This window comes from Odontomachus brunneus, unplaced genomic scaffold (assembly GCF_010583005.1).
Source record: "Odontomachus brunneus isolate Ranch 3 - 2012 unplaced genomic scaffold, Obru_v1 Obru_scaffold_062, whole genome shotgun sequence".
Taxonomy (NCBI): Eukaryota; Metazoa; Arthropoda; class Insecta; order Hymenoptera; family Formicidae; genus Odontomachus; species Odontomachus brunneus.
The window spans coordinates 1,707,761-1,733,760 of NW_022639512.1; the positions used below are offsets into that span (position 1 = coordinate 1,707,761).

The following is a 26,000-nucleotide window of genomic DNA, read 5'->3' on the forward strand; positions in this document are numbered from 1 at the left end:
AGAGAGAGAGAGAGAGAGAGAGAGAGAGAGAGAGGAAGAAAGGGTGGGAGGGGGAGAAGAGGGTGAGGAAGGAAAATAAAAAAAAGGGAAAAAGAGAAAAAAACGCACAAGGACGGGACTCGAGAGAGCGCGAGACAGAGGTGGTCCACACAGCGCGTTGATAAACGCTGAGTAATGGGGACGCAAATTGCGTGCGAGGAATACCGCGTGAGAAACGACCGTCCGATGCAAATTCTTCCCGTCGCGAGGGCGATGCAGCGACAGCCAGCGGCGCTGCCGGACGCTGTAATTCCGTCTGAAGGCTCGTACAACCGCGACCACGTGGCCCGTGTAGGACCCACGAAGCAGGCAGTTCTCCGTCGTCTTCACGGGGCTCTCAGGAGGAGGGACGTCTGATCCCGTCAGAGGAACTCGCTAATTAGTTTAAATCACCGCGGAGGAGTTAAGCGGGGAGCAGGCAGCTCGTGATTGCTCGTCGACGGTGTCGATAGCCGTCGATAGCCGCGCGCGGGTTTCGCGATGATGGAGATGTAGTAGCTAGTTTTCGGGAGGAGCCACGACGGGCACGGCTTCCACGATACCGCAAACTAACGCGAATATAATCTTAGACGGTTTAGTATTCGACCTCACACGGGCTTTTAATCCTGATTTCGCGGTGCGTTCTTTCGCGAGGAGATATTAGGATGTATAGTCCTCGAGATGCGCTCTCACGTTAATAGCTCGCGTGTACGGTCTTCGCGACAGTGACTCAGCAACGAGCACGTAAGATGGTCGTTCGGTCTCCACGTTGAAGTCTCCCCAGCGTCGATTGCACTTCACTTCCCGGCTTTCTGCCGGATGGGGCAGGCCCTGGCGCCGGCACGGTGACCGCGCGATTACTTGAGAAACGGACGTTACGCTTTAAACGGGAGGAAATGACTCCGCGTCGCGTTGTCCTCGAGATCCGGCGTGTCGCGCGCACCTTTAACCCTTTCACCGCCGCGAGGCACCGCGATGCGATGATATGAACGCGATGTAAAAACGTCCGGTTCAATTTCCCGCCGGCGCGCGAGTTAATGCGGACCGTTAGCGAAAGCATGCTCGTTATAGACGGCTGCAAGTGGCTCCTTGGTAGCGATAGGATCCCAACACAGCAGAGGAAATCAGTGCTGAGTTTTTTCATGCTAAAACGCTACAGATCGAAGTGACGTGAAGGTGTTGCGCACATATACACACATACACACACACACGCGCGCGCGCGCTGTATCATATTGTGTGCAAATTTTCACAGATCATCACGTAAGCACGCGGACAAACCAATTACCGCGACGTCGTTGGACGAGTGATTGTTCAGTGACGAGTGACGACTAGGTCCGCGCACACAGAGACAGGCTCGAAAGAAAGTGCGGGTGTTTCAAAGTGAGAGCTGTCACGGCGCTGTGCAGTGCATAGGAGATTACGGCAAAGTACTCGAGCCCCATCCGGAGTATTTGTCTACGTCCGCGCGAGACAGAAAGAGCGCCAAGTGGCGTGACGTCAAAGGCGGCCAGGTCGATCCTGCCGGACGACTTTCTTCCTCGCGTAAGGTCGACGGGAAGATCAAACAGAAGATCGAACAGACACGAATAAGACGCGTGCCAAAGTTTCGAGAGGCGGGAGGGGGGAAGGAAGAACAACGAGAGGGAGTCGCGTGCCGCCACCTTCTCTCGAGGGAGCACAACGACGACGTGGGGCGCGTGACGCGGTCGGAGTCGTGGACAATCGACTCTGTCGTCGGCCGCGATCCGCTCTTTGTGATACGTCATACCCACTACCATACCGTCCGCGGCGGAAGGAGGCGAGTGGCGGAGGAAAAGGACGATGGCGGGGGCGGGGGTGGGCGTCGGCGGCGTTGGGATGCTGAGGACCAGGCGGAGGGACGTCAGCGTCAAGCCAAATAGAAAACTCGACCGGAAGTCCTCGAGAGGGATGATTTACGAGAACGAGGAGCTCAGACTGAGGACCATTCACATCAATGCCGAGGTGGAGCAAGGTAAAGATCGAAGGGCAGGGGACGGAAAGAGGAGGAGGAGGAAGAGGAGAAGGAGGACGAGGAGTGTGCGGTAGCTCGCGCGGATTTATCGGCGACGAGTCGTCGAGGAGAGAGAGAAAAGTCGCGAAGTCTGTGTCAGGGGTCTCGAATGTGTCCTTACGAAGGGACGTCACAATACCGCGATTACTCTTCCTCTCGTTCGGCTCGACCGCGCGAAGGGATATTCGCGAGGGGGAAAAAGTTGCCGCCAGACTTTCCTTCACCCTCCGCGTGACACGGCAAACAACGCGCATGGGGCTCACTAATTATGAATTGGTAGGAGACACCAATTGTCACGACGAAGTCGTGACAGCCGAAATCATTGCCACTGCGTGTGCGGACTTAGGGATGTTGTGGTACTACTGATATAATACTGGTATCGCCATTTCTTTTTCAGTGTTGGATATTTTTGTATCCATATTTCCTATTCGATATTCGTACCTATACCAGTGCTACTGTTTCAATATATCCTCGATATCTCTTTTTTACATGCCAAAAATTGTTACAGTAGGGGAGACCGGAGCTAGATGCACTATATTTTAGAATTTTGAAGTTACTTATCAGGCAACTAATTGCTGTGACTGATTGTATAAACATGATAGAGAGACAATCTTTTCCTATATATTAATGTCCAGCACGACCCTTAATCGTATATTTTGTAATAACCAAAATATTAACATACAGCAATATAGCCACCTTGTCCTGATACCAGGTTTAGTTGCCCGATAGTACAGGGTAAGAAGGTCATGTATAAAATATGTGTCCTGATTAGTAGTTTCAGAATTTCCGTAAGAGGTCCCCACAGCCCTATTGCCAGCCCTTAAATACAGGATAACTTTATCTCATTCATATGCTCTGTTTCATCTTATGGATAAAAATAATTTATTACCAAAAACAGTATATCATACACTTGCAAGAAATTTCATTCTAACTGGTAACACATTTCTTAATTTTATTCAATCACAATTAACAGAAAATTTCGAGAGATCCGAAAATTTATTTTGCTATTATCATATAATCAGTTTTTTCTATTTCCTAACTGTAATATTATCCCGATTTTAATGAGATTCAGAGAGAAGTATTTATGTTCTAAAAGGATCATTTCACGATTTTGTACCTCCTCTTTCAAGATGTTAAACCTACACATTACCTATTTCTACATATTATCTATATTACTTATTTCTCTCAAGATATTAAAAATACTAAAAAATATATTAAAAATAATAAATAATACTCTCAAAATATTAAAAAAAGCACTACATAGCAATACATCCATGCAACCATACAGCCCTATTAAAAGAACAGTTTGCAGGACCAACACTTTTCTGATATATTTCTTCTAATTTCAAGTTTTCTTAAGTTTCACTGAGAGAAATTATCCGATAAAAAATTAACAAACGGATATTTCTAATCAAAATACCGGTGAATTTTTGTATCCGATCAGGAAATATTCGATGAGAAATATCGATTTATAATTTTTTGATCGGTTTATATGATAAAATGCTATTATAATCGGAAGTATCTGATTTATATTGTAATTCTGTACAAAGTCATAAAACTCGTAACTTGTTCTGGTAAGATTCGTAAGAACTTATGAGTAGATCTACAATTTTATGCGGACTGTATGCCATTTGATAAATATTCGTAAATATATACGATTTTTTTGTTTTTTTTTCGTAAGCTACGACTTTACGATTTTAAGATTTACTCATATATTTGCTTAGAATTGCAGCATTAATCGGATATCCTGATGGGATATAAAGATTGATTGGAATTTGTTAATTTTTTTCGGATAATTTCTCTCATGTATTCAATATTACCAGTATCGATATTTTTGTTCTGGTATATTGATATCACTAATAATATCGATACTCTTGATTAAATACTCGTTTCAATATGAGTACCGATACTTTCATGGTACTACAACATTCCTAGTTGGGACACAGCGTAATTGATCCGCGTAACACCTATGTCTCCATTTAATCGACGGAATTCGTCGCAGTTGCAATGTCGCAGCGAATCTCTCGCGAGATGTCTGGCGGATGTTCCCTGCGAGTTTTACCGGCGTAATCGATCTGAACGCCGTTACTTGAATGATTAATATGTCATTATAAACAAGCATTCGCACTCGGTGGCCGAATTAATTTCACGGGGACTCCCAGTGCGCGTTAGCGGCAGACCGAGCTAACTAATGATGTTAAATATTTAATCTTACGGGCCGCGACTGCGCCGGAACAATCAGGGATTAATTTAACTATAGCGCTAAAGGAATGTTTGATGCGCGCCGCACGCGTAAAATGCTTTCAAGAAACTTTCGAAATTCTATTAAAGCTTGCGGGCGCTCTTGGCGCGATAAAAAGCAAGGCCGATATCTCGGGTGATACACGAGGCGATTCAACCCTGGCAGGATCAACCCCGAATCCAACCGGGGAATGCGTTATTAAAGTTTAATACGGTCACGCCTGACCCTCTGCAACAAGAGAGACGCCGTTCTCTCCCTCTCTCTCTCTCTCAACGAATTCTCGAAACAAATTCTGGCGCGGAATAAATTTATTAATTCAGATCTTCTATCGATATATGAACGAGATATTAATAAATTCAATGTTCGCGTGCAATCTCTCTGACCGGGATCGTAGAGTATTTTCGACAGGCTCTCATTAGTATCGCAAATCTCACTGTCATCGCTTTAATTATGAATTTTCCATTACGTGCCATATACACGGCGACAGGGAGTTGAATACATTTCACGGGCGATGGTCACAGGGAATTCCTATGGCCTACCAGGCCCGGTAAACTGCAACGCGCCACGGTCACCTACAAATAGACACGCGCCAACAGCAGATCGAAGCCTGCCGTATATCGCGCGAACTCGCTGCGAACTATTTTCGAGAGCTGGCCGCACCCGCTGAATTTGTCCAGTCGGGTAAGCGAGTGGCAGAGCCTCTAGTACCGGCGGACTCGATCCAGCAGACTTGACTCAGTTGCTAAATGCGCCCGAGCGCGCCCGAGATGACGCCAAACGCACCCGCGCTCCACTTCGCGCGGAAATATTTTCTTTCTTCGCGTGCGACGGCTCGGTTTATTTTGTTTCTGCGTGAAAATCGGTGCGCTGCCGCGTGATGAACCGCGGGAGGAGGGGGAGCATGGGAAATGCACGGGAGGGTGCGACCCGTCGCGACTGGGAGTGATCGCGTCGGGTCCACGTGATTGATTCGGTTGATCGGTACATTTGCAACGTGCACGAGCATTCGTCGTGGTAACTGAATGCACTCGACGAGAAGTCGATCGACTGTGAGAGTGAAGACTCGCCCGTCCAGAGTTCCAAATGTGAAGAGACACGCAAGAGAGTGAAATCGATCGGTTTTTCAGCGAACGCGTTCTCCCGAGGAGAGTCGATTAACGATGGTAGGTACACTTGTCGTCACCTCAGCGTCTGTCAGGTCCCTCTCCGTGAGGGCTGATCGTGAGTCAGCAGCGAATGCGAAGAGACAAATTCGTGTGGCGTAGGTAGTGCGACGTGAACGCGCAAAAAGGTTGAATGAGAGGCGCATGAATCGCGCGTGATACGTGATTCCCTCGCGAGATTTATTTACCCGTGGAGCCAAGAAAAGCTTTGTTTTGGCAAATATTCCCGGCGCGTGGCGTTTATTCTCTCGGAAGTCGGTGTCCAGATGTCGACGCTGTGCAGGCTCTAAAAGCCGAGCGCGCTGGCTTACTTTCCGCCGTAATATCGTTACGTCAAACCGAAACGCCAGACCGAGCTCGACCTCAGTCGCCCAGCGCGGCTCGATCAAACTGTAACTCGAATTTCTTAACCGCCACTTAAGTGCTTTAAAGCTCTATTTATCAAGTCGAGTTACAAAAACCATGATTTTCACACTGAAAAAAATTGATATATTTGCAACTATAATCACATATAAAGAAATAATTACTATAAATTGGATAGTAGTTATAGAAGAATGACCGAATCCACATGAAGTAGTCTCGCGAAAAATGGAGATGCAGATTTTATAGATGATTTTACAAATATAGATAGTACTTAGATTCTCTCTCTCTCTTTCTCTTCTCCATCGTCAAGCACGCTCAATTTTTTTCATTGACAAACTTAAACCTAAAAAAAAATAGGTAAAAAAGTAGCAACTAAAAATTATGCAACTAGTAGAAAATAAAGTGCTTTTTAACTAATAAAATTATTGTGTTAATTATTAAAGCCATAAGACTTGGATCTTTTTTGTTTTATATAGACAGACGTATGAATTATTGATAAAAGAAACAAAAAACTCAAAAATCACAATTTTGTAGGTTGGATTATTCTTACATAACTAAACTATTCTTACATAGCCAATTATAAGAAAACTATTTTATTAAATTTTATTATAATATAAATTATATTTTGTATAATATAATAAATATTAAATTATATTATAATATAATAAAAAATAGTTGCAAATATATCAATATTATAGTATTATAATATATTATAAAATAGTTGCAAATATATCAATATAATAGTATTATAATATATTATTATGATATAATTATAATTTTAAATTCCATTAATCTTAGATATAATAATATCTTATATATACATGTTTATTATTAGCATTTTCATATTAGAAAAGTTGTATCAAAAAATCAGATTGAGGGCAAAATTAACTATAATATTAGTTAAAACAACTATTTTTTTCTTTCAGTGTAATTGTATTGATTTTAAATATCGCATACGTGAATAAAAGGGGGAGAGGGAGAAAAGGAGGGAGAGAAGGGGAGGGGAGAGAGAGAGAGAGACGGAGGAGAAGATGCATTAATCTCGATACATCTAACGTTATCGAGCAGAAATCGAAATAATTTCGCGCGTGTATAAACTCATTTACAAATTAATATTTGGATAAAAACGACTCCTCCTATAACTCCAGAATAAATACTCATTCGACGCGAAATCTTGGAAATTGAACTTGGAAAATAACATTCAAATATCGGATATCTCCATTTCGTTTTGAAATAACGATCATTTAAGGAGCCAAAACAATGTAATGCCTTAAGAAGAAAACGTATTTTTTGGAATTAATTTAGTGAAAATGGACCGAATGTATTGAAACACTCTATATTATGTAAATATTAAACTTTATATTACTATTTTTCTTATTTAGGAAAAGCTATAAAAAAATATGCAGCATGTGGTCGAACTTATGACCATAAAAGATATTATTACGATAAAAATGGTGTCCGTCTAGTGACTTGAGATAAAAAAACCAAAGAGTTTCTTAAATAATATGCTTGTAGTTGGGGGATGAACCTAAATTTAAACTGTGGAACGAAAATTGCAGAAACAATAGCTGTTTAAAAATTGGGTACCCAAATTTCGTATCTTTTTGTTATTTGGCACTATTAAAAGGAGTATTAAATTTAATGTTTTCTGAGTTTTTTTACTTATTTTCCAACTGCAAGCATATTATTTAAAAAACTTTTTGGTTTTTTGATAAATTCAGGTCACTAGAACGTGCGCTATCTTTCTCGCCGGTTACAGCGATATTTTTTGCAGTCGTAAATTTGGCTGTGAATGCTGCATATTTATTTATAGGTTTTCTTAAATAATAAAAATAGTAATATAAAGGTTAATAGTTAATTAATATACAACGTTTTAAAATATTCGGTTGATCCATTTTCACAAAATTAATCCCCAAAAATATGCTTTTTTCCAGAGCGTTAGATTGGTCCGGCCCCTTGAATTCCGATGGCAGTTCCGTAATGGATTTTCTGTCGCGCAGTTACGCGACATGAAACCTTCATAGTTACGAAGCGATTAATTAGGGACACTTTAGTGTCACCCAGTACATGTCAAACGGAGAGGGCCCGTCTCTCACACCCTCGGCGTGCCGGGGCAGCAGCGTTTCGCGGTCTTTTTCTGTTCCTCCTGACACATTATGCAGCCGGATTATCGTCGTGCATTCGAGTGGCGTGCGGGGAAAATCCTCCGCGATTAGAAAAAACTGACAGCACGCCGAGAGGGTTCGAAGTGAGCTGTTGGATCAATCTACCGGTTCTTGGACCCTCTTTTTCCGGACGCGCACTACGCGCTCGCTCGATAGGAAAACCAGACGCCACCTACGTCAGGCACGGAGATTATTTTGAGTCCTTTTTCAAGCTCTTGATAGATTACACCGTCGCGTGAAGAAACGGCGCTGGTCTAATGAACGATTTATCATCGGCCTCTTTTTCTTCCACTCCCCCTTCCCCCTTCGCTCGCGCGCGATCCGACACCGAATTTCTTCGATATCAAAAATATCGCGCGCCACACTGTCGGACCTCAAAACTGATGATCTTGGACGCAAGAAGCGACGATCTCTCTCTTTCTCATCTCTCCCACATCGCGACGAGCGATATTAAATCACCGAGGACAATTGCCGCGGAAAGGGGTTGAAGCGAGGAAACGTGCCCGAGACGGGAAAAGTGGGGATACGTTCCGCTGAAGGAAGCCGACCGTTGCGTTTCAGTAGCTTAGACAAAACGCCTAATATCATCGACGTGTTTGGAGTAGACACACGTATAATGCATGCGTGTGTGATGTATGGGTCTGACGATGAATGAAAACATATAAATTTCAATGATATGTGCGCTGGTTGGCGAAAAAATAGCGACGCGGAGATCTTTCTCGCACGGGACTGCTGGCCATTGTGTAATATCGCGGTCAAGGCAAATAATGAAATGGTGAAATTTATAAGAACGCCGCCGAGACGACGCTTCTAAAATAACATCAAAGGCGCTGATCAGTGCCGGAACACTTGCTGGACGTCGACCCGTGTTGTCAGACGCCCGAGAGAAATCTTCCCCAGATGGGGATCTAACGCGCTTTCCCTAAATTTATATGTTTTCCAACATCTCCTCTCCCCCAGTGTACCTGCCCTTCGGGTAATTTCGACGCACTCCATCATCTCTCGAGTATCCCGACTGAATTCGACTGTGGAAGAGATCCATGCACGACGCAGGAACTGTGCCACTTCAGGAACGCAAAGAAAACAGCAAATCTCACTGCTTAGACCTGCGAAAATTTCGTGATCGCGAAATAATTCCCGACATTCCGTCAGGTCTCACCTTTGCCCGACATATTTTCCGACCGGTTTCTTATTTTTGGAAAGACATGCCCTATTCTGACCTGATGACGCTGGTGTCATCACCTCGGCGTCTGAAGACACGGCCCTGGTGCCGCGAGACCACGGGGGACTACAAAAGATTTAAATAGTCACGAGGGCGAGAAAGAGAGAGATAAAGAGAGAAAGAGAGAGAGAGACCCGTGGCGGTGGTTTCGTGACGCGCGATGAAGAAGCGGACGAAGAAGAGCTCGCGGTAGGTAGGGATAAAGAGCGCAGCAGTGATGTAGTTACGCGCTGACTAGTTTCGCCCGGCGACTCAAAACGGCCGGCCACGCTTTTCGCGGCCCTCGCTAAACTGTCAAACTCGCGACGTCGCGACATCGCGAACGTCCGTGACCGGTCCGGCGGTTCATCAGCGCGACGCTTGTCACCTCGTTGCTTCGATACCTCGAGGGTGATATCTCGAAGCTATCCTGGGCGTCGCGTCAACGACGACAACGACGACGACGACGACGACGACAACGACGACGACGACAACAACGACGACGACGACGACGACGCGCATCTGGCTAAGACGCGCGTCACGTGGTTACGTAACGAAAAAGAGAAAGACGCGACGACGGAGGGAGATTGAACTGTGACGGAAAATTCGCGAGGCGTGCAAAGTGCGCGGCAAATTGGCGCGGGATACGGAGAGGACGTGTGGGAAAATCTAACTGCTAACGAGCCGAAATCGTGCGAGTCGTTGGTGTGCCAATAAAAAGTATGACCGACTTATTCCGCGAAGGTTTTCCCGCACACTCAGAGAAAAAGACATGGTGATGGCAACTATACATAGGTGACAACAGTGTGTGAGTTTTGTACGAGGAATTTAGTGGTGTGCCGGGAAAATTTCGTGATAAAATCCCTCATGATTTCTTTAAACTATTGTGTTTTTGTTTAACTCATAGTAAATAAAAAAATTGTTTAACTCATAGTAAATAAAAAAATTAGATATATTCTATTTTTAAAAATTTCTAAAAAAACAGCAATATATATATATATTGATTAATATATATATATATATATATATATATATATATAGAGAGAGAGAGAGAGAGAGAGAGAGAAAGGGAGAGAAAATAAATGTTTATTTATATAATTATCACGTAATTTAATAATAATAATAATAATTATTACACAATTATAATATAATTTAATTGTATAATATAATATTATAATAAATAATAAATATTATGTAATAATATAATGATATAATTTTTTAAATTTAATTATAATTTATGTGCTTCTTTTTATTTAAAAAGAAAAGACCCATTCTGTGGGGAATCACGCAGTCATTTTAAATCATCACTTAAGAAGTTAATATATATAATTCAACAAACTCTTTATATATGTTACAATTCTACATACACAAAACTTGTATGATTGTCACCTATAATTGCCATCACCAAGCTTCTTACTGAGTGCAATGGTTATTTGTCAGTGATATTCCATATCATATGTTATCGATCCTTGTAGGTATCTCTGTCAAAAGTCAACCCCTGTCTTTTAAATCAATATCTCGATTCAACTTTTACTTTTACGAATGTTGTAATAACCAAAATTAAAAAAGGGAAATTCTATTCGTCGTTCGTCATTACGCCAGGCACCCTCGAAAGTACCGACAAGGAACGTCATTCGCACAGCACGGAATATCGCAGCTTTTCATGGAAAGCACTCGGTTGTGCAGAGGAGGAAGCAAACGAGCGTTGTACGAGGTCGATGGGACCGATTGACAGGGTAGTCGCAAAAATACGGACCGGCCACTTCGAGAAAACGGCTGCTTCCGTTCGCGGCACTCTCCCGGAATAAACTCGCACCAGAGGATGAAGTTCAGATCCCGCGCCGTTAGACAGCAACGGTGATTTGTCGATGGCACGCTGATGGGGTATTTAATGACTCGATCGGCGAGATGACCGTCGTCGTCCTCGTCGTTGTCCGAGCGAACGCGCATGACTCCAATAAGGAAGCGGCACGCGCGTAATACGAAAACTCGCCGCCGTCGATACGACGTGGCGAGTCACAAATCAATTGGCGATTTCTTAACGAAAAGCTGTCGAATGTACGGTGCCTTCCGAGGCGTGAAGAGATGGAAAGAACGGGACACGATGCAGAGAAGGGACATGATGCAGAGAAGAGACACAAGCAGACCGACCAGGCGAGACCAGGATGAGAAGGAAAGTTCGTTTTTCTCGTCACGGAATTCCGGTACGAGTTCCTTTGAGCGCGTTTTAACCCTTCAACCCTCGATGATGATAGACAGGCCGGCGTCTTTTTAATGAATGTCATTGTTTCTAACGTTTCTCTCGCGTATCTTTTCTTTATTTGCACGATGGCTTTGCGACTTCAGCTACCGTTAAGCTCTGTTCATCACCTACTAAGTTGCTGCAAAAGACTTGTCATTTTTCTATCAAATTCTGGTAAAATGTTTGAGTGAACCAGACCAATATAACGCTAAAAAAAAGCATATTTTTGGGAACTAATTTTGCGAAAATAAATCAATCAAATGTTTTGAAACATTATATATTAATTAAGTAATTATTAAACTTTACATTATTTATAACTTTATAATATTTTTGTTATTTAAAAAAACCTAGAAATAAATATGCAGCGTGCTCACGAATCACGCAAAACATATTATGCTGCAATCGGCAGGAAACATAGTGCCTGCCAAAAAAGAAAAAAAGTTACTTAAAAATATACTTATAGTTAGAAAATAAACTTGAAATAACTTGAAAAATACAGAAGAACATTCAACTTAATATCTTTTTAATAGTGCAAAACAACAACAAAAAATATGAAATTTGGATATTCAATGTTTAAACAACTATTGTTTTTGCAATTTTTGTTTCACAGCTTAAAATTTCGATTCACCTTCCAACTACAAACATATTATTGAAGAAATTTTTTGGTTTTTTGATCTGAGATCACTAGAACGCTATCTTTCCCGTCGATTACAACGATATCTTTTGCAGTCGTCAGTTCAGCTGTATATTTATTCTAAACAACAAAAATATACAATATTTCATTCGATTTTGCAAAATTAATTCTTAAAACATTTTTTCAGAACGTTACATTGGTCTAACTTCTTAAAAAAGAAATAGAAAATACTATTAGATGTCTAAATAAATGTTAGATGTCTAAAGAAAATACTGAGTCGATGTTCATTTTGAGAAAATTACTAATCCTTTAAAATTGGATAATTTCGCTTGCTATTTTATTTGACAAACGTGGCGAACGTCATGTTTATCAAATTTTGACGTCCAATGCACGAACACATATCTAATCCTGGACATTCTTACTCTTTTGGTCTTTAAATATATATTTCAAATTGTGTCAACAGAAAATATATATACATAGAATATATTTATATAATATATGTATTCTATGTTAAAAGCTGAGATATTCGTTTTTAAAAACCAAAGTAAGAATGTTTAGAATTAGAAAGTATCCGAAAGTTGATACTTTTATCTGTAAAGAGATAATTTGTATCATTTTAGTGAGGGTGTTTGGACTCGAGTTACGTTACGATAACTTGTAATTTAAAGATTGTCAAAATTAAAGCGGTTCAAGTTTTTTTTTATACGTCTTTTAACGCCTTCTATTCTTTAGAGGAAATCTGCGGCATTCTAACGCTATGCTTAAACGTTCGCGTTACGAATTTTGCGACGCGAATCCCACCGGGGTTTTTAACAGCGCTAGACTAGACTAGACGGCGGTAAACATCGAGTAATCGAGCGTTTAAATTCGGAAAACGTCGTTAACGTGGCCGAGACAGCCAAAAGAGCTCTCTCGCCTTCCCTTTCCATTCTCTCCAACGCGGCACTTACCTGGCGCGCGGAGACGTTTTATGAAAAAAGTTTTTAATACCCACCCACTTCATCTGCTTGTCGCACGGCACCCGACCACCTTTTCGTTCGCCGTAAAAAGGGAGACACGATAATGTCTACGGCGCACACAGGTGGATGCGATTCTCTCGCTGATAGAATCTACGTGGCTACGCTTCTCCTCGCTATAACCCTACACTCTATAGACCTGCGCGGGGAGATATCAGTTTGTCATAATGTCTCGCGCGACGTGGAGAATTCTCCATGTTAGCGAAGAAAAAGAGAGAGAAAGAGAGCACAAGTCCTCGTAAAGGGCAGTATTATCACTCCCGCGACGATATTGAATCCTAAGGTGAGTCAAAGGCGCGGGTTTTATAACGTCGAGGCCAGGACCGAGTTTATGAGATCGTTGCCGGGTTTCTCGCGCGAACGACTTTTGTAAGTACGCGATATACGTCTCCTCGAATTACGGCTCGGCATCTTGCGAGCGCGCGCTCTCTCTCTCTCTCTCTCTCTCTCTCTCTCTCTGCCTCTCTCTTCCCTTCACCCTCTCTCTTTCTCTTGTCGTTAACGCAGTCCCCTTTGCGAATGTCATCTCGCGCAAAACGACTTCCAGCTAATCGAAGAACGCGCGCGATTAACGTCAAGATCGGCACCGGTGGTTTCGCAGGTAGACGTGCCGCGTTTCCACGACAGCGCCGGTAATTAATGAGCACGAAGGTTGCGAAAGGTGCACGGCGGTACACGGGGAGGTACATGATGGCACAACGTCCCTTCCGAGTGCACTCCGCGCGCGTAGATGTAGCGTGCAACATAGGGATGTGCGATTTATGAAATTGTGTATCGCGATGCGACCTTTTTCGCAATAAATGCGATATATCGCATCACAATTTTGTATTGCAAATACGATTTTGAATCGCGCGCAACTTTATATCGCTATCGCGATTTTTAATCATAACGAAACTTGGGGGAACTATGATGGGAACACTGTAATGTTTGAATAAGTTAGTTTGAATAAGTAAGTTTGAATAAGTAAGTTTGAATAAGTATTAAACATATTAAAAATAGATAAATCAATTCTCTCCTTGTGCTGCATAAAAATATTCTTTGAAATATCCATTATAAAAGAAACACAAGTTTTACAAGTTAAAGAATAGTTAGTTAATAGTTCAATGAAAACATAATGAAGTTAAATGATTTTTTTTTTAAATTCACTTAACTATATTATGTTTTTTACGCGGGACAAAATAGCAGACACTTTTAACAAAACTTGTTTATTTCCGAAGCATTAATTTTCAAACGTTTTTTAGTTTGAATAAGTAAGTTTGAATAAGTATTAAACATATTAAAAATAGATAAATCAATTCTCTCTTTGTGCTGCATAAAAATATTCTTTGAAATATCCATTATAAGAGAAACACAAGTTTTACAAGTTAAAGAATAGTTAGTTAACAGTTAAATGAAAGCATAATGAAGTTAAATGTTTTTTTTTTAAATTCGCTTAACTATATTATGTTTTTTACGGGGACAAAATAGCAAACACTTTTAACAAAACTTGTTTATTTCCGAAGCATTAATTTTCAAACGTTTTTTAGTTTGAATAAGTAAGTTTGAATAAGTATTAAACATATTAAAAATAGATAAATCAATTCTCTCTTCGTGCTGCATAAAAATATTCTTTGAAATATCCATTATAAGAGAAACACAAGTTTTACAAGTTAAAGAATAGTTAGTTAATAGTTAAATGAAAACATAATGAAGTTAAATGATTTTTTTTTTAATTCACTTAACTATATTATGTTTTTTACGCGGGACAAAATAGCAGACACTTTTAACAAAACTTGTTTATTTCCGAATCATTAATTTTCAAACGTTTTTTAGTTTGAATAAGTATTAAACATATTAAAAATAGATAATTCAATTCTCTCTTTGTGCTGCATAAAAATATTCTTTGAAATATCCATTATAAGAGAAACACAAGTTTTACAAGTTAAAGAATAGTTAAATAGTTTAATAGCTAAATGAAAGCATAATGAAGTTAAATGATGTTTTTTTTTTAAATTCACTTAACTATATTATGTTTTTTACGCGGGACAAAATAGCAGACACTTTTAACAAAATTTGTTTATTTCCAAAGCATTAATTTTCAAACGTTTTTTAGTTTGAATAAGTATTAAACATATTAAAAATAGATAAATCAATTCTCTCTTTGTGCTGCATAAAAATATTCTTTGAAATATCCATTATAAGAGAAACACAAGTTTTACAAGTTAAAGAATAGTTAGTTAACAGTTAAATGAAAGCATAATGAAGTTAAATGATATTTTTTTAAATTCGCTTAACTATATTATGTTTTTTACGGGGACAAAATAGCAAACACTTTTAACAAAACTTGTTTATTTCCGAAGCATTAATTTTCAAACGTTTTTTAGTTTGAATAAGTAAGTTTGAATAAGTATTAAACATATTAAAAATAGATAAATCAATTCTCTCTTCGTGCTGCATAAAAATATTCTTTGAAATATCCATTATAAAAGAAACACAAGTTTTACAAGTTAAAGAATAGTTAGTTAATAGTTAAATGAAAACATAATGAAGTTAAATGATTTTTTTTTTAATTCACTTAACTATATTATGTTTTTTACGGGACAAAATAGCAGACACTTTAACAAAACTTGTTTATTTCCGAATCATTAATTTTCAAACGTTTTTAAAAGTGTATTATTAAGATATACAATATACGATATTTGCACAAGTGTTTAACTAAAATGACAAATAATTTTGAGTTGCCGGTGCGATTTTGCGATAAAAGTCCAATTGCGTATCGCACTGCTATTCAAAAAAAGAAAATCGCAGTGTTTGCGACATATCGCAAAATCGCACATCCCTCATACGTTTACGTGGCGGCCAACGACGCGACGAATGCACACGCGGTCGTTGGATGCGAGCACGTGACTCTCCCCTCTCTCTTTCTCTCTTTCTCTGCCTCCCTCCCTCTCTTTCCCTCTCTTTCTCTCTCCTCCACCAGCAAAATTAGCATAAGCCGCTCCGAACTCCGATATGGAACGGCATGGAGAGTACCCGCGAGATTCCCAGAAACCCCAACTTGACAATGCGATCTTGACTAACAATAAGCACCGACGCGAAAGTAATCCCGGGCACGCGACACGCTCGGCACCTCGGGAACTCGCCGCTGCCTCGCGGCGAACGCGGACTTTCCACCTCACGGTGGGGCGCGGGCTCGTTGCAGTTTTCCTCAGTACGTTCACGCGAAACGTGCTCTCTCAATCTCCCTTCCTCTCTGTCTCTCTCTCTCTCTCTCTCTCTCCCTCTCTTTCCGTGTGTGTGTGTGTGTGTGTGTGCGTGAGGAAACCGCAACGCGACGGTGAATTTCCGGAGACTCGAGCTCGCGCTCGAGGGCGAGCACCAGTGATAAAAATATGAGCCGAAACTCACGATCGTGTGTGACGACGAAAATAAAACAAAAAAAATATATATACACAACGTGGTGAGACGACAGTGGAATGACAGTGAATGCTTTCTAAACGCAGTCTCGGTCGTATTATGCAATTCCCTTTGTCGGTTTGGTCTGGGTTTGGCTTAAGCTCGGGCGCGGGAAATTCGCAACGGCGCGACGAACAATCACGTTGCGCCACGATGGAGTTGTTTAATCTCGCGCGAGATCGGTGAGCAAACGTACGCGCCGGGATTATTTCGGGGCGTATAAATAATATATAGTGAGATGACAGTGAAACGATACAATAGTGAGCGCGCCGGAAATAAAGCTGATGTCATTATTCGGTTCTCTGGCGCCGCTGCTGCTCCGGGAAACTCGCACGGCAAAGATGCAATGTCACAGTGAGTAGTCTCTCTCGTTCCAGCGCGACAATTTCCCAAGTAGAAACACCGTCGAAGGAGAGCCTTTGCCCCCTACGGAGAGATCCGTATTGCGCGGCGATAAACGTTCACGCTGGGAATTCGCGGTTATCTCAGCGAATTGAGCCTCGTCGTGTGGCAAAATCGCACTTTCTCTCTCTATTAAGCTCGTATTTTCGTAGGAAAGAAGTAAAAGAATAAGAGAGAGAGAGAGAGAGAGAGAGAGAGAGAGAGAGGGATCGGTTGCGTCAGCATCGGGGAACATTCGAGGGAAAAGCGACGTAGAGCTTGTAAAAGCTTGCGACTTGTGACACTGCCTGTAGCGCGTCGACGCGCGGAGTCGATGCGGAAAGAAAGCTCGCGTCGCGAGACAGAAAGCTGAAAGCGTGGAAAGACGAGCGGCTTTTTCAATGCGCGACGGGCGGAAGCGCGCCGGGACGAAGGAATGATGTTCCCGGTTCCTCCTCCTGCACCTCGGGGAAACTGTTATGAGACACCTCTCGCAGCCGAGGGCTTTCATAAAAATCTACTACATCTCGCGCGCGAGCGAGGGCGAGCGTTGTCGTCGCGCTCACAAAGCGACGCTCGAGCTTCCTCGAATGCTCGATCGTATTTTTCGAATGTTCGATCGGGGATTCGCGCTCGCACTTTCGCGCGCGGTCGTACGCGAACAGGTCGGGGTATCTGCACACCGAAACTTCCGAGCGAGATGGAAATTCCAGACCGATTCTGGATCCGCGCCACTCTCCCCCGATCCCGACGGCTCCGAAGTGCCTACTAAAGTGAAACTTCTAAACCTCCTCGTATAAATTTCAGATTTTGTGGTTCCATTGTTGCTGAGAACCTAACCGCAAATTTTGCCCCGAAGTAGCGAGTCGGAATCATTTAAGCTTCGAGACGTGCCTCGCGCCGGCGTGTATCTCGCGCTGAATCGATATCGACGCGGGTTTCTCTGTGCCGTTTCGTTCAACACGGAAGAAATTTTGTAGTGCAAATTACTACAGAGTTTGGTGACCGAGGAACAGCATTCTTGTCGTATAATTCATTTTATATATACTACTTATATTTTGAAAACTGAAAGGTGCTATTGAAACTTTTGCTATATTTCTGGCGAAATTTCCTCCATTTTAGCAAAATTTATTGTGTTCCTTAGCGAGATGAACATTACTGACAGTCTATTTCTGTTGAAAATATAATCAAATTGAAAAGAATTTACATGAAAGGGAACTATAATATTTTCTCCGTGTACAATTAGTATATTCTTCGCTGAGGTATTATACTTATAACTGATGGTTTAGTTAGAAGTACAGCATTGCAAGCAGTAAAATCTCGTTGGAAGAATCTGTTAATATAGTACCCGATTAGAAATTTATTCCATAGACTTGATCAGTTTGATCCTAATGAATTATCTGGTTTGTATAAGATGATACATTCAGCTTTGATATATTATTTAACGCAGTGTGGCAATCAGAGACTTATAACTGATAAGAATTATTAATAATCAGGGCCCAATAACACATTACTTTGTGATCACAAAATCGGCGAGAAATCAGATGGAGTGAAGTGGCTGTTTCCACTTCACTCCGAAAATCAGTGAATACTCACTGATCATCGGTGAAACAATCTTTTTATTATTTCAGTCTGAAAGAAGTTTCACTGATTCACTTTAAGAGAGCAGTTGCGTCCCTATTTACTATTAACTATTGATTGCGTCCCTATTAACTATTGATTAACCGGCTATAATCGAACGTATTGTATACTAGCTTAAACTCCCGGCATTGTCCGGGTCATCACACAGTGTCAAAGGGATGAAATCACGGGGAGAGAGGTGTCCAAGTTTCATGGTAGCCTATATTTTCCGCAGTGTGCTAACTATGCAAAACTTGGTCTAGATCGGTCAAAGGGTCTAGGAGTTTATAGACAACATACTAACACACAGATAGACATTCTATTGTGTATATATAGATGAACGAACATAACAATAATTTCGAATCTCTCCAGTCCTAAACGCACCGTCGTGCAGGTCGTGTATAGTCGTGGACGAGTAAAGTTCGCCCTTTCTGGCGCGGATGAACGCTGCGCTTGACATTTTACGGATTTGTCGCCGGCGGTGCAATTTCATAGGGTGCCTTGAACAAAAGCGCGACTTAAGACGGGAACAACGGACGAACGCGGGAAAAACGTTACCGGTAGTAATTATACTTCAAGGCATCCACTCGACGGGCGAGATATTTTGACACTGCGGGCCGCGGCGAGTCGTCGGGACGGCAGGAACGACGTCATCGGGAATTCTATGGAACTCTCGGCGCGTCCAGGAATACACACTCGCGAAGTGTACATCTATATCTACAGGGTGTCCGATAATTCACGGAGCAGCCGCGATCTATACAAATAGATTGGGTCAAACTGAACAAAAAATTCCTCTACCATTTGGCGAGCAATCATGTAAAATTTTAAATTATTGATCCAAGAAGATTCGTGAATAATCACGCGCCGTACACAGAGAAAACGATTTATTGAATCAAATAAATGTTTCTTGGGAATAATCCAAACAAATTATTTGGTTGACACAACAAAAATATTTCTTTGGAACTAAGCCGCAAATAAATATTTTTGTTGCGTCGAACAAAATGTTGTTCGATCAATAAAAAAATTCGTTTGAACTATTCCAAAGAAGTGTTTATTTGATTCAACCAAATGGTTCTCTCTGTGTATGGTAGATGAGCTGTAATGGCGATGTTTACTACTATATGAGAGTAGAGTGAAAAGTTCCGAGCCTGAATAAGAAAACAAAATTTTTTTGGATTGATTTTTATTTATTTCTCAACATAATCTCCATTTAGCGTGATACACTTTCCCAACGATGTTCTAAAGCGGTTATGCCAGACTGATAGGTCGATTTGTCAAAGTCCTTAAAATAGTCATTTACAGCGTCGCTGACTTCATTGTCGTTCGCAAATCTTTTTCCATCGAGCTATTTTTTGAGGTTGAGAAAAAGATAGAAGTCGCTTCGGGCTAATCTGACGAATATGGTGGGTGGGCAAGCAATTCGAACTTTAATTCATTGATTTTAGCTTAATCATGACACGAATTTCCATTTTTACAAATAATGCTTGGCGTTTACTTTGACGAGCTATCAAACCAATACTGAACAATTTATTGACTTGAACCTTCGAATATAAGCATATGAAGAATGAAATCATGCAACACTATTAAAATATTGAACATGATAGAGTTATCTATATTTAAGATCCGGAACTTTTCACACTACTTTCGTATAGCAGCTCAAATTGAACAAAAAAGTCCTTTACCATTTTTCAAATGACCACATAGATGTTTAGTTATTAATTAAAAAAAGATTGGTACACTATCCCGCACAACTGTACACCAAATTTCTTTAATTAATTAATATCATAATTTGGAAAATGATAGAGGACTTTTTTGTTCAGTTTGACCTAATATACAAGCAAATAGCGGCAGACGTCGCCATCACAGCTCTATCGTACTGAAAGAAAAATTACCTTAAAATCAACAAATATTTCTTTGATGGGTATCTCTTTATTTAAACCAAATATTGTTTATTTAAATGAGGTAAACAATATTTGATTTAAATAAAAAGAATTTAGATTTAAGTAAAAATATGTAAATATGTTTAAGTAAATATGATTTAAATAAAGAAAATTTAGATTTAAGTAAATATGTTAATGATGACACCCATCAAAGAAATATTTGTTGATTTTAAGGTAATATTTTCCTCAGTGTATAGTGCGTGATTATTTACGAACCTCCTCTGATTAATAACTCAGAATTTTACATGTTCGCAAAATGATAGAGAAATTCTTTGTTCACAGTTTGATCTAATCTACCTGTATACCGGTTTCTCGGCGAATTACCGAACACCCAGTATATCAGTAGCATACGTAACGTGCATACGCGCGTTACATACATACGGCCGCAGCGATAATTTAACCGCGTCGGTATTCTAGTGCCTATAAAGCGCATACACGGGGAAGCACACCTCTCGCGGTGGAGGTGTTCGCCAACGTTGGACGAAATCATAAACAACGGAGCCGCTTATTTCGACGGCGCTCGCTCCACGTGTAGAGCGTATATCCGTGTCAATCAATCGGCGTTGCGTTCGCGCATGTTTGATGTGGGGCCCCATTTGTCCGGGAGTTAGGTCGATACTACTACACCTGTCACATGCCGATATTCGCGGCGGGGACGCGCTAATTGGATATCGGACGGAGCGCGCGTCCGGCCGGCACACGCGGACATTTTCTGACGCGCCGCGAATTTTCCGCACGACGGACGAGGCGCGCGTCAAGTGGACCTCCGAAAATCTTTACTCGCGCGCCGGCAACTCCGATAAGTCCCTACTGTCGGACAGTCGATTAACTGAGCCGAGCGTGCGATATGGGCTTTAGCGGCGCGATAACCGGCCGTTCCACTTTCAGCGGGATATAACTTGTCTATCCGCCAGCCGATTTAACCCCGGGTGTAACGTGAGCATTAATGATGAGATAACCAGTCGTCCGCGGCCTTTAACGGAACAATCTCGTTTTCAGAGACAGCGCTGCCGGCGATCCGTTTGATCCCCCAAACTTTTCACTCCGTGTGAGTAGAATCGCACTCCTACTGCCGATCAGTAGAATATCAAACGAAGTAATTTCACATTCGAATTTATTTTAACTTACCGTTAGTCGCGGGTCTTCGTAAAAAAATTAAGATTCCATTGGACATTTTGTTAATCAAGAGGACACTGTGTGACATTTTTCAGAAACTTTGATATAGCAAAATTTTGAGAAAAATTTTAAGAAGAAATTTAAGAACTTTTGAGAAAAAATACTTTCGAGAAAAAAAATCTTTGAGAAAACTTTCGAACAGTAGAATATCAACGAAGTAATTTCACATTCGAATTTATTTTAACTTACCGTTAGTCGCGGGTCTTCGTGTAAAAAAATTAAGATTCCATTGGACATTTTATTAATCAAGAGGACACTGTGTGACATTTTTCAGAAACTTTGATACAGCAAAATTTTGAGAAAAATTTTAAAAAGGAATTTAAGAACTTTTGAGAAAAAATACTTTCGAGAAAAAAAATCTTTGAGAAAACTTTCGATCGGTAGAATATCAACGAAGTAATTTTACATTCGAATTTATTTTAACTTACCGTTAGTCGCGGGTCTTCGTGTAAAAAAATTAAGATTCCATTGGACATTTTATTAATCAAGAGGACACTGTGTGACATTTTTCAGAAACTTGGGTATAGCAAAATTTTGAGAAAAATTTTAAGAAGAAATTTAGGGACTTTTGAGAAAAAATACTTTCAAAAAAAGAAATCTTTGAGAAAACTTTCGATAAAAAATAGTCTTTTTAGTCTTTTTAGTCTTTTTACATCTTAAGTACATTTTAGGAGAAAACCTTAACACTTAAAAAAATAGCCTTATGCCATTCTTCATAATCTTAGATAGTTATTTTTTATAGGAAAATTATAAAACAGAAGATATTGCGGTACTCTTAAGAAACCTAGGTACATTTTGAGAAAAATAATCTCTCTTTTGAAAGATTTGACATCTTTGCTATTTATAATCTTAGCTACATTTTAGGAAACAGCCTTAGCACTTAAAAAAACAGTCTTATGTATCCTTCACAATATTAGATAGTTGTTTTTTATAAGAAAATGATAAAAATGTGGCACGTATCACTCTAAGCTCCACTTTGTTGAGCCAAAATGAGGTCTCTCAGCGCCTGTCAGGTGTCCGGGATTACCGGAAGGTTAAAGGTAAAATTCATATTAAAATGTAGAAAGTCGCCTTTCCATCCTCTGAAATCCTAATACTTATGACTGCAGTTTTCATGAGGAGAAAACTAATTCTCAAGCGAAACGTCGAAATCACCTCCGAAAGAAACATACAATCGGAATAAAATACGGTGGTATTAGGCTTTCGTGCGTTTTGAAAAATCCGCGCAGCTCGGTAATGGAACTCTGTCATGGCGCTAATCATTCTTGCTTGAAGCGGCTTTCATCCGTTCGCTATCTCAACCTGTCCTCGTGGGCTCGATTAACCCCCGGGGGATAGTTCGCCGATAAGTCGCGTGACGTGTGCCGGGAAGGAAGAAAAAAAACAAGAAGGAGAAATTCAATCTCGTCAGTGCGAAGTTAACGCGCGAACGTCACACCTCGCAGACCGCCCGCGACATTGTGACGTTGACTTTTGGCATGCGGTCATAGCCCGCGCGCACTCCGTCTCGTGCGGTCTCGTGCGCGACGTTACGTCTGTATAAAAAAGAAAGAGAGGGAGAGAAAAAACCGCAGAAGAGGGAGGGAGAAGAAGCGAAAAAAAGCGACGCCTCCCTGGACATCGAAATGGAAAATATCTTCTGATTTACGAGCCCTCGGTGTAACCGGCGACTACCTGGAACGTTCGTCATTCTGTCAATGGTACGGCTGCCCCGCGGCGATAGTCTTGCATATACACCACGTAACATTTAGGTGTGAGTCCGCGGGGCCTCAGGGCATCGAGTCGCACGATTGGACGAGTAAAAGTGTTGCGTGAAAGAAAAGCCTAACGAACGAGAGGATTCGAGGATCTTTGAAGTAATTAAATCTCACGATCATAAATTCACGTTTCTCCCGAATGCCTACAGAATAATAATGACTGAATGATAACAAGTGGCATGTATACTGAGAGAAAAAATATCAACAAATATTTATTAGGTAGGTATCATTAACATATTTAAAGTAAAAGTATCAATTCCCTGACACTTACTTAAATCTGGACAATCTTATTATTTTGGCATTTAAATACGAATATTTAAACTTTCAACATAGAATGTATATATATATATATATATATACTCAATATTTGTATATATATATATATATATATATATATATATATTTATATATTTATATATATACATTTTATGTTGAAAGTTTAAATATTTATATTTTCAGACTAAGACAATAAGATTAGACGCATGTCCAGAGACATTAATACTTTTATTTAAATCAAAATTCTCTTCATTTAAACCGAGTATTGGTTATTTAAATCGAGAAAACAATATTTGATTTAATAAAAATAATTCTGATTTAAGTAAATATGTTAATGATTACCTAATGGTAATAAATATTTATTAATTTTAGATATTTTTTTCTCAATATGTGATTTATCCGAGAGGCAAAGGATAGCACGGTGCTATGACGTTGTTTGCTTTCGGGATATTTTATCGTAATGAGATATTATTATAATTCATCGCAGTAAAACGGTATCTCTCGCCTGCCAGAAGGATCGTCGGTAGAAATGAATGTGCCTAGGAACGTTATTCCGCTCCGATTCCTTTTTGTACATACATATATACGACCTCGAGCGATTCTCGAAATCGAAAGTCCAAGGATTTCGGCGCGCAGCTTCGTTAGAGGTTCGGTTCTTAAACACCTCCTGTGAGGCGCCAGGTCGAGTCCCGAGAGAAGAAGGAAAAAAAGGAGGAAGTGCGCGAGAGAAGAAGAAGAAGAAAGAACGAGCGAGACGAAAAGGTCAAATATTTATAAGGCGATTCTCTACCATCGTGGTCATCGAATATTAATGTGTTTCCTTTAAAAAGGAAGGTCGATCGGCCCGATCTCGTAGTCGGTATCAGCGATCTTAACGCGACGGAGGAGAAAGGGCGACAACGGGTTAATTGCAGCTGGTTGCGAATGGATACACTTCGTGTTTCTTTCTCGCGTCGATTGTGTTCTCGCATATTTATAGCGCTACAACAGAAAGGAGAGAGAACGCTCTAAATAACTTCGAACGACCGTTGTTTTGGCGGAGATTTAGTTCCTTGAGATATTTAACATAAATTTAGATTTAACGCAAGTTGAAGATTTACTGCGCGTAAGAGAAATTAACTCTTCCACGAATTATAACGTACATCAACAATTACGCGTTGAATGCAGTTTTCATTAGTGAAATTCTGTCCGTTCACTATCAGGCGAAAGGGAAAGGGAAGGGGGGATAGAGAAATGTTTTATTTACTTTCTGAGGCAAGTCCTCTAAGAGCGATTTAACAGTATGATAGCGTGTGAAAAGGTACGATAATGTGCAAAATATGTAGAGTAACGTGTACTAATAGTGCAATATTAAAGAGAAGGAAATCTCTCAACAATAATTTCGATACGTAGATATTGGTAGAAGAACAAGATAGAGTAGAGAAAAAAAATTAACTTAATTCAAGGAAAATAAAAGAGGGAACTGAAGTTAATTGTGATAATATTAGCTATATTATGAGTCTAATGCTGTCTATGCTGTCTAGGACTAAACTAGACAAACACGATTAAATTAATCCAGTTAATTTAACCATACCAATACACTGAGAGAAAAGACTGGTAACTATAACAAACTGCATTTAGTTACAGAAATTCATTGAATCCTTAGTAACTAATACTAAATATGATAGTAATTACCAAATATTTAATAGATCGGGAGTATGACGTAATTGCATTCACAGTAACATCAATTAAATAATTTAGTAATAGTTACTTAATGTTAAATATTTAATATGAAATATATTACAGTTATGAACAGATATTTGATAATTGTTATGAAATCGTTATATCCCATATAATAAAAAATTCAGTAGGTACGAGTTCTAGTTTGTTACCAGTATAAGTATGTTTTGTTGCAGCACAACGAAAAATTCATTCATTTGCAGCTATTACATCGTTTCAATATCTATTATTACAGATAGTTGGTTGAACCTATCAAAAATTTTGTAACTATTACAAAATCGCTTATTTTGCTCAACTATTCAATAAGTTTTATTTACCAAATATATTCTGGAAGCAAATAAATTTTACTTCTGTCAAATAAATAATTTATTTTACAGAACTAAATTAATTAATAAGTATTGCCATAGCTTTGGCCCGCTATATTTACGTCTATCATTTAGTAATAGTAACCAAATTTTGATAATATTTACTAAATTCTTCTCTCAGTGTAGATACTCAATTTACAATACTAGAAAGTAAGAGATTTGAGGGAATAAAGTATCTGAAATAATGGAGAAAGGGAAAAGGAGAGAGAGAGAGAGAGAGAGAGAGAGAGAGAGAGAGAGAGAGAGAGAGAGAGA

The 26,000-nt window shown here is 40.1% G+C and overlaps 2 protein-coding genes across 8 annotated transcripts in view; one reads left to right on the forward strand and one right to left on the reverse strand.

Moving 5' to 3' along the window:
- LOC116846245 (tyrosine-protein kinase transmembrane receptor Ror) overlaps nt 1-26,000 on the reverse strand; it is a 549,039-nt gene that overhangs the window by 418,576 nt on the left and 104,463 nt on the right. The window lies entirely within an intron of this gene.
- LOC116846246 overlaps nt 45-26,000 on the forward strand; it is a 43,265-nt gene continuing 17,309 nt past the window's right edge. Inside the window, exons 1-2 of one of the 7 annotated variants that reach the window (XM_032819823.1) lie at nt 6,622-9,992; nt 10,660-11,388. In XM_032819823.1, the coding sequence (XP_032675714.1) occupies nt 11,133-11,388 (256 nt within the window). In that variant the 5' untranslated portion in view covers nt 6,622-9,992; nt 10,660-11,132. The other 6 variants (XM_032819825.1, XM_032819822.1, XM_032819824.1 and 3 more) reach the window with 6 other exon arrangements.